The sequence below is a fragment of the Eretmochelys imbricata genome, chromosome 5, assembly GCF_965152235.1.
Source record: "Eretmochelys imbricata isolate rEreImb1 chromosome 5, rEreImb1.hap1, whole genome shotgun sequence".
Taxonomy (NCBI): domain Eukaryota; kingdom Metazoa; phylum Chordata; order Testudines; family Cheloniidae; genus Eretmochelys; species Eretmochelys imbricata.
In genome coordinates, this window is record NC_135576.1 from 7158921 (window position 1) to 7169148 (window position 10228).

The 10228-nt window shown below is 43.4% G+C and overlaps 1 protein-coding gene across 31 annotated transcripts in view; it reads right to left on the minus strand.

The window, feature by feature from the left end:
* CELF4 (CUGBP Elav-like family member 4) overlaps window positions 1-9458 on the minus strand; it is an 847078-nt gene extending 837620 nt beyond the window's left edge. For all 31 annotated transcript variants that reach the window (XM_077818124.1, XM_077818110.1, XM_077818096.1 and 28 more), the window contains exon 1: window positions 9179-9458. In XM_077818124.1, the coding sequence (XP_077674250.1) occupies window positions 9179-9458 (280 nt within the window). The remainder of the gene's footprint in view (window positions 1-9178) is intronic.
* Window positions 9459-10228: the final 770 nt, after the last annotated feature.

Consider the following 10228-nt stretch of genomic DNA (forward strand, 5'->3'; position numbering starts at 1 on the left):
CTTGTCTGCTTTGTAAAGAGAGAGAGAGAGAGAGAGAGTGCATTCCTTCCCCTTCGATTCTTTTCACAATAATTAAATTAAAATATTTTAAAAACAAGAAAAAAAAGGGGGGAGGGAATAACCAGAAAATAACCAGACACTTTTTTCTGCATCACCAGGTAGGCTAACAAAGCAAAATTGCTCTTAGGGATCAATCCTTCACTGATAAGGGCTAGACTAGGTGGCCCAAAGAGTCTTTGCTATTTCTAATGTCTCTGATCCCCTTGCGGCTGTGATACAGTCATGCAAAGATCTTATGTAAAAGAAAGATACAGATAGATGTGTGATAGCAGAGAAGTGGGTCACTTTCTGTTTGGACAGGGTGAACATTCTTTTCTCTGAATAACGGGGAAGGGATGAGCCCTGCTTTTAATAGGCAGTGAAGCAGAGTTTTCACTGTGTTAGCTTTCAAAGAGTTTCAAGCCAACACAATCTGCTCAGGAACGGGATCTGTCTTGCATGCAACGTTTCAAAGAAGTGCTTCAAAAGATCTGTAACCTTAGTATATTATTAGCATCAATCAATATTATTAACATTACAGGACAATTTTGTAAATTCTGCATTGTCCTCCTTCCCTAACTGTTACAGCAGTTACTTTATACAGTCTCTGGTTAGATTGGTCAACAAAGCTATCGATATTATTAATGAAGAATATATCTACATCGTGACCTTTGCTCACAGAACTGAATCTCTCCTAAAGGCTGTCAGTTTCCTTAAAGAAGTATTGATAAGCTCATTACTGTATTGCTGTATATAATTTTAGGTATGATTTTCACTCACCCTCAAACATCTTAGGATAATAAAGTAATGTTCTTCCCGCCCTTCCTAAAAACTGGTCCCCTTAGAATGGATCAAATGGTGAATTAGAACATTACGTAGAGGAAATATAATCATGGGAATTCTACAAGCACTCTGTGATATATATTTTGATCTTTTGAAAGCCTTCATCCCTCTGGATCCTGGTAAGAAAGCACTGTTATATAGGGATACTATTAGGTTGATGCTGCTTTATTCATCCACCTGCAAGAAGCTGTCGACGACAACAAAGATATTTGTGTGTTTTCAGTGAGTGATGCCTATTGTGTGAGGTAAATCTACCCTTAGAGATTGAAAAAAAGGGGAACTCTGTGCAAAGAGAAGTCTGTCCTTTATATACACATGTGTGCATGCATGCTCTGTGTGTGCGTAGATATTTGTATTAGAAACTGTCCAAGTATGCAGTCAGATCTAATCAGACCAACACTGTTTGCAAAACTCCATTTTTCTTCTCTCTGAAGAAAACTCATGTCAGGAGCCACACGTTCAGCGCACTGTAAAGTCAGCCTGGTTATCTTTAAATATTTTTGAGACCCAGACAAGCTACGCGTAAACCAGACATGGATTAATTAGGTGTGACCGTATCATTAAATTAGCACAATGAACAAACAGCTTCATATCACGTTCAACTCTTCACATACTGATTCCAAGAAGTCAAGTCACCTGTTACTTTTGCCGAAGAATAATCTTTCCGTAATGTTGTATTTGACAAGTGAAATATTTAGAGAGATATGTGACTATGTTCATATTGTACACACACACACATAAATACTTATCCATGTGTATACTGAACATGTGTTTTCATGAATATGTATGTACAATATATGTATGATTGTGTATACACTAGTATAGCTCTCTGTATAAACATTACATAGACAACTCTATTCAGTACAGCACCTTCCATACAAATGACATCCCATAATCTTTTCCAGAGTTAAAGAAGAGAATTATAGATTTAAACAGCAGTGCGGGAAAAGAGGGATTGTGTGGCATAAGCAAAAGAGAAAATGTCTGTCTATCTGCCTGTCTATCTGTAATGCACATTAGTGTGATCCACTATCTGCAAAATACTCTAACTTATATCTTTACAGCCCACCTGTCCGGACAACAACAGGCTCCTAGTGACAAAGCATCAGCAACATTCCCGTCCTATGAAATGGTTAATGTTAAGCAATGGTTGTCCCTGTTCAAATAAAGGAGGGAGAAATAAACAGATAAGGGAGAGGTAGATCGAAATCTGTATGCCTCATTGGCTCAGCTGTCGGATATTTCTAATGCATGTTAAGGGTTTGTTACTAAGAACCTGTTAAGTATATTTAAACCTTTGATCTGTAGCCAGTCTTAACAAAGGTGACAATTAATTAAAGGAGAGAGCCTTGCAATAAAGTTCCATTGTGGTCAGTTTATATACACTGTCCAAAGCTGGCTCATGGAAGTCACTGTCAATTAAAATCTTGTTGGAGTCCAGTTCATTATCAATTTTTCCCCTTGCCTTGATCAATATTTTTGGTTGCTCCTGCTTGACAAACTTAACACAATGTCTATATCTATATGTCTTTCCATTCATTTCCATGGAATAGACCTGTATATTATTTATTTTTAGTCATTACATATGGTCAGGCACTTTATTTGAGAGGCTTAGTGTTCCCATCCATCTTTATGTTAAGCAGCTACAATAATAAGCCTTCTCTTCCTTAGAGAAGATGTCAGTTGTGTATAATGAATGCGCATTAAAAGCTGCATTCACCTGCATGTTGTATCCAGGCTGGGGCTCAAAGTGACAAAAGCAAACAAACGCAAATCCCACGATGACACCCTGACTTCAGCTCACACCAAGTATTGCAGCACAGAGCGTGCAGAATATCATTCCATAAGATCATGAGATCTCAGTCATGCCATGGCATGGAGGACTTAGGAAGAAAAAGATCCCTATAATATATCCCACAGCTCAGTCCACGGAGCTACGGTAGGGTAACAGCCTTAATTTCTACCTGCCATGATGCCTTCCCCTCCCCATCCCCATTGCAGTTTTTAATAGATAAGGCTCAGTCCTTCACAGCTATTTCTGGCACAACTCCCTGTGGCATCAGTGAGTGAGAAAGGAGGGAAGAGACTTGTAATAAGAGTTGTTTCTCTTGTTGGTTTCCCTCCTTCCTTTAAGTATTACTTTATTCCATTGAAGGGAATCTAGGAAAAGAGATGAGCTCAGCCCTGGAAGTGTAGGACAGCTGATAACATCGACCGGAGATATTGTGGTTTACTATGTAAATCCACCACCCACAGCTTTTAAAAAGCATGCGGCCCATACAACTAGCACAGGGCTCGCGTGGGAAGGTAATTGACTGCATGCAAACCTGGGGCCCAATCCTGCTCCCATCGAAGCAGATGGTAAAACACCTATTGACTTCCATAGGGGAAGGAGAGGGCCGGCCCTTGGTGCTAAAGAGAGGAGGATGCTTAGATTTGTAGTCTCGTTCTCTGTGAGGACAGTGCTCAGCTTAGCTCATGTAACCGTTCACCTGCTTTGGACAAGCACAGGAACAAAGTATTGTAGGGCACAAATACAAAGGAGTTGGCAGATGAGCACCTATGAAATTTGTGGCCTTCTGCTGTTCTGGACTATTACTGTAACTTTACAGCCAAGACATATTTAAGTTGCTGGAATTGTTTGGGGTTTTTTTTTTGTTTTTCTTTTTTTTTCAATACAGGTATCATCTCCCCCAATCATTTCTCCTTTGAAACCGTTACTGCCTGTCGCATAAACCCTCCGTTAGTCACACTCGATTGACGTGAGGGACCGTAACAGCTCCTTCAGAGTCGTCATGGTCTGCCAGGTCAATGCGGCTGGCCTGCATGCGCATACGGTATGCATGATAAAAAACCCTCTTATGCCTGGCTGAAGAAGTTGCTGCGTATTTGCAGTTCTCGAGGCCAGAAGGGCCCTTCCTTGATCTTTCAGCCCCTGAGCGCTGAGCCCACCTGCAACGCACAGAGAAGTTCCTAAATCCGCCCTCCCTCTCGAAGGGTTGCATCCAAATTTATGTTGAATGTGATACAGCTCCTGTGGCTTTACTCCCTCTTCACTCAGGCAAAATTCCCCATGACTCTGTCAACTTCCCTCCCAGGACTGTTCCATTGCCTGCCTGACTCTGCTAATATCCAGTTTGAATCATCCCCCACAGGGTGCCCTGCACCTGCCTCTGAAGCATCTGGCACTGGCCACTGTCAGAGACCGTAGAGTGGACTAGACGGATCACAGGCTTGGTCCTCACTGCGACAACGTTTCTAGTGTTTTCTACTGTCAGGACTGTCATTTCTGGTCAGTTCCTCCAATGACCATGCTCAATAATCCTTCAGGTATTTGGAAGCTATTACAGCCTTTATGGCCTTCCTTTTATGATTCTCATACATGTTACTCTGTTGGCCTCACATTAAAAATAAGTCAGCCCCTTAAAAAGACTTTTTCGTCCCAGTAATACGTGTTGTTACTGACTGGCATGAAGAATCTCAGTTTAGAAATATGTATGAAATGTAGGTTTAAGCTGTAGAAATTTTTTAAAAAAGCTCCTAGAACTACAAACTTTTCCCCCTTTCTTCTCACCCACCCCACCCCCAGTTATATAACTATAAACTAAGCACGTTATAGTAATTATTATTATTTCATTTGATAAATGCAAAACTTTACAGCCAAGTGAGAGACCCCTGAAAATTGGTGTTTGTATTGGAAATGCTGGCACAATGGTAACAACCATAACGGTACTGGGTGCAGATGCTATACAAAACCAGAATTCATGTCCAGGCCACTGGAAAAAAAGACTTAAAATCTAGCATTTTAATTTGCAAAGCAACCTGCGCTATTTGTTTGACATAAAATGTACATAGATATAGATACATCTATATGGGGTGTTGTTAATGTACAGAGGCTTGTTTGAGGTTTTTTCTTCATCTGTCTTTTGCTTGTTTTGTTTTCCTCTCTTAGATCAAGCTATCCAACTGTCTTTCGCCTGTTTTCAGGGATTGTTCTTCAGACAGCAGGCATAAAGCCTCCACTCTTTTGTTCCAGTTTATTTGTGCATTCTCCTCCCTAAAACTTGTCTGCTTTACTACCGCACTAAATACTACATGCATAGTGTTCAGCCAGGCAAACCTTATGTTTCAATTATGGAAGTGTTTATTCAGCACCTGTATTTACTTGTGTTCCTTTTTGACTAAATTTTCATTTCCCAAAATCTTTATAATCTATCTGTGCCTCTTAATTTAATAGTCATTGTTATTATTTTGAATTTCTGAAGTATCCTAAAAACTGATATCATGCTGAGCAATCTCTTTCTCTCTCTCTCTCTCTCTCTCATGGGAGAATATAAATAAGCCTTGCATACCTTTACCCCAGGTGTCAGAAATTCCAAAATTAGTCATGCTTTTGAGAAGAGGGTATGGCAAACAGGGGAAATAAACTGATATGTTGGTACTGCATCTTGCTAACTGCCTTTCCTGATTTGTTGAGTGAGATTTGGGTCATCTGAGTACATCATCCTAACAATGTGACTGCCATGGTGGTTTTCTCTGAGTTCTTTTTTTTTTTCAGAGGCAATTTGAGAGGACATTGTAGCTTTCAGGACAATGCTGTACCTACCAGCCCCCAGAACCTCTCTCTTTAAGTGCACTAACCTGCCTCTGTTTCACTGAATCGCAGTTGAGAGTAGGATACACAGATCTATTCGGACTTCCTAAATAGAATATTATGCAGGCCTGTGTGCTTCAAATTAAAACCCACTCCAGGCTTTCGGTACCAGTATGCATCGGTAGGAAAGGCTGCTTAAGTCTGTTGGGACAGTTCTATATTTTGATTACATTAATTCATAAATATTATACTAAATACCACTAAAATGGGCCTTAAATGACTTCAAATAATGCATTATAATATGGCTGTCCTGAGAGCACTAACCTTTATGTCTCCCAGTAACTCAGCCTTTAAGCATACTCTGCTGCCAGACAAGAGGGGGGAAGTTATGAATGGATGGCTTGCTAAATTGTTAGTCTGTGATTAGTTGACTCTCTCTCTCTCTCTTTGTGTGTGTGTGTATCAGTGTGTGTGTGTGGGGGGGGGGTCAAAGCTGCCTAGATTTCTGCTGGCAAAACATCCGCACAAACCTCTCCCAACAACACAATAAAGTAGCAGAGGATATGAGTGTGTTGCTCTTGCCCCATTGGGGAGAGGAGCGGGAGGAAGGAGCGGGGGATGGAGGGGACATAGGGGTTAAGACCATGCCATGAAAACCTTTCTGCGCAGGGATCAGGCGATCCTTACACTTCCACACACACGTGCCTGCAAAACAAATGTATTTCTATCAAGTATCTGGGCTGGATGTCAGAGTCTGAATCACTGTAACAGAGCCTGGGAGCTCATAAGCTTTTGGGATGGATTTTTGTGTGTGTGTGTGTGGGGGGGGGGACGACAATCTCTGACTTTACCTTTAGATCTATTCTTCTCAATTTCCCATGTCACAGAGAAAAACCCTACAGGGATCTCTTTACTATTGCTGAGACGCACACCTCCACTCCATTCATTTCAGTGGCTTTACACCGGAGATGACTGATCTCCATGTTTTTACTCTACGGGTTGTTTGTGGTTTTTTTTAGTAATACAATTTATTTATTTATTAAAGGGATCGCTTTCCACACAGTTAAATAAACTACAGCTCCCATTAACCCTTGACATCCTTCACTGGGATACCCCCACGGCTAGGTCTGCGCGTGAAATCGACTAAGGGAAAGGGATCAATTTATGGACGCTCATTATGCTGCAGTTGTGGAAAGCGTCTGGGGTTTTTATACCGCCACCCTCCGCTCTTGGATCTAAGTTAGAGGATCTTTATGCCATTCTTCAACCATGCCAAAAAAAAAGGGGGGGGGGATCTGAGTTAATATTCTGCTTTATGTTGCCGACTTAGATGAGAACAAAAGAAAAAGGGGCGAGTGAGAAAGAAAGAAAAAAAAAAAACGAGAAGCAAAACACAATCCTAATTTTTCAAAGCCCCGTCATGCTTTTTGACTTAATAGTAATTAATCACCAGTGGCAAGAAAGTCATTTTTTCCCCCCAGGTAGCCAGAGGCACATTTTGATCAGGATTAGCTAATAAATCAGCAGCATCACCCGAACGGAGTTCAGACACTTCTCGGACGGACTACATGAAAACGATCTCTCAAACGCTGGCATCTCGGTGCCTAGCCCCGCTCCATGACAATAACCATCAGCATCCCCCCCCCCAAGACCCCCCCACTCCGAAGTCCAGAAGTACTAAGAGGTTGAAAAGGAGTCTGCTTTCTACAGCAGCCCGGGCTGATCCACCCTGACCGGTCCCCCAACCTAGGTGGCAGCTTTAAATATAGAGTTGGAGGAGAATGAAGTCCTAGCGGCTTGCTTATTTCAGGAATATTCGCTCAACATTATTCAGACAGCAAGAGAAGTGCTCGCTCCCTCTCTGTGTGTGCACACAAACACACATCTCTGCGGACAATGCATGATCTACAGGGTGAGATACGTAGTGTACAAAATAGGAAGACATTAAAGTTTGCCCAGAGCTAGAAATAATTACAGACTAAATCCAAGAAGCCTCTAGCCAGATGCCATCTCCAAATGCCCTGGATTTTGCATTCAGAGGAAGCTCTGTGGTAAAGTTTGTATTCTTCATTACTATTGTTTCCTCTTTCTTAAGGAAGAAACCCGCACCATTCACACACACCGCCCACGGGAACTACCCCGCATCTGCCAGAGACAGTCTCCTAGGACCTCGCCTTCCTGATGCTTATTTTTACCGACGAGTTGTTTAAACGATACACACCAAACACTAACCTTGATGTGGTTTCTAGGAAGCTTGACTGAAAGGTGAGAAAGCTCCTAAGTTATACTGATCGTCTGGGGGGAGGGAAAATACCCTGTAATTTATATGCCCTCCTCAGTCTCTTTTCTCTGTATATTGTTTTCTTGGATATAGGGTTATATTTGCATTCTTGTTTTCTTGTCTATAGGGTTATATTTGCATTCTTTTCCGGGGCGGGCGGGGGGTGGGGTGTTGACTGCTAAACATGCCGTTAACTTTACGATTTACAACTCATCAAGCAAGCGGAATAGATATTAACCCAACGAAATTGTTCTCTGGGACTCTGTCCACTAGGAGTCTGCGGGGTTAACAGAAGTTGAGATTTAAACCCTAATGTAATACATCTGACTTCCCCCAGCCCTGGATCTAAAGGGACCACCCATTCATATCTGTGCTCTGTTTCATCAAGGCGGTGTCCTTTTTTATAAAAGCAATGCTAAATAAAATAAAATAAAAATTAAGAAACAAGAATTAATAAATAATAACAATAACCTCAGGAGTTAACGGCGTTCATTTGGGCTGCCAGCGCATCCTGTTTGTAAGCGGGTCTTCTATGTAAATTGCCTTCAACTACTCAGTTTAGTCCCACTTTCATGCCTGGCGATCAACCTGGTGGCAAGCACTGAACTCCTGCTGATCCCAACTACACATCCGAACATAACAGCCCCGAGGATGAAACATTTGCAGACCCCACTCCGCCGCTATAGCTAAGACCTGGGGGGGAGGGCGAGGGGGGGGGGAAGGAGGGCGGAAGGAAACGCTTCATGAACGCTGCTCCAGACCCTTAAAATAAAATCCCAAAAGTTACTGATCTCTTCCAACATGCCCGGAGAATTGAGCATCCACGCTAAAAAAAAAAAGAAAAGTGTCGCTGTGTATGCACGGTAGGTTTGCTCGGGATGGTCTAATAGTCCCTCCTTTTCAATGAGCCCCGCTGTTCTCTACTTTGCAATTGTATAGAAAGAACCCTGCCTGGGATTTCTTTTATTGTCCCCCCCCACACACACACACCCTTAACAAAATTAACTCAACCTCCCCCATCCCTTTATTTTAAGGTCCTGGATCTCTCCCACGGAATAGCTGTAAAATACACACACACACACACCCGGTGTGGAAATGTGCCGCTAGGAAAGATAAATAAATAAGCCCTCCCCGTCCTTTCAGCACCACCGATCTGTGGACAGCTGCCTCTGGCCAACCCCGGCTCCCTCCCGGCGCTCTCCGGCTGCCTCAAGTGATTGCATCGCAGCGCAAAGCAAAAGCAAATATATATATATTTTAAAAAAAGGAGAAGAAGAATAAATAAACCATGTGCGATGTCCCCCACCCCCTTCCCTCCTCTCGCTCTGCTTCTCTTTCTAGGAGGGTCTGGCAGCCCCTGCGCCCCACCGCGCCCCCCCCAAACTCCCCGGCTCTCCCGGGAAAGTTGGAGGGGAGCTCACCTTTGTGCATGCCAGTGAACCTGTCCTTCAGCACCGTCAGTTCGTAGATCTTCCCGAACTCCTCGAAGAGCGGCTTGAGGTCCTTCTCGTCCAAGTTGCGGGGGATCTGCCCAATGAAGAGCTTGATGGCATCGTGGTCCTTCATGGGGATGGTGGCGGGGTTTCCGGGACTGTGGGTTAATCCGTTCATGTGCCCGTTGGTGCTGGGGTTGGTGTGATTGCTACTCAGGCTGGTATTGTCTGCTTGTCCGTTTGCTAACGTGGCCATCTTTATATACATAGAGAAAATCTTCTTTCCCTTTCCCCCCCCACCCTCGCTTCTCTTCGCTCGCTCTCGCTCCCGCGTTCACACACACACACATACACACTCACACACACACTCCTCCCTCTCTGCCTCGCTCCCTGGGTCTGGGCTGGTTTCTTGTTCTTGTGTGTGTTTTTTTTTTTTTTTTTTTTTTACATTGAGGATCTGTGTCCTTTCCGTTTAAACAGGCTGGAGCGGTTCAAATTCCCAGCCAGACGAGGGGGTGGTGCGTGTGTGGATGAGCAGGGTAGGGACCGGGGGCGGAGGGGGTGGGATCTGCTTTTGCCTCTACCCTGGCTAAACCCCCCTCCTCCCAGCTAGCCCCCCCCCACCTCCCCCGTCTGCCTGCCTGGGAGAAGCTCAATGGTACCTTCCAACCCAGCCCCTGGCTATAAATAGCATTAGGCGCATGGCTATTGGAGAGAGAGTCAATTTCTATTGTGCCAAGTGAGCAAAGGGGAGCGATTGCATTTTTAGGAGCAATGATGATGATTTCCACCCCCACCCCCCTTCCCTTTTCCTTTGCAAGCCTTACGATCAATCGCTGGCGTGTTTTAATTTCAGTCATCACCCGGAAAACTGCCTTTTATTTGGGGAGGGGGGACCCCAAGGTGTTCTGGCTTTATTATTCTATTAAATCTGATGATGATGATGATGATGATGATGAAATTGATCTTAAAAGCAGTTCAGAGAAGGAGGAAGCCTCAGCATCACAGGCTGCTCTTACTGTTGTGGCTGTATAATTT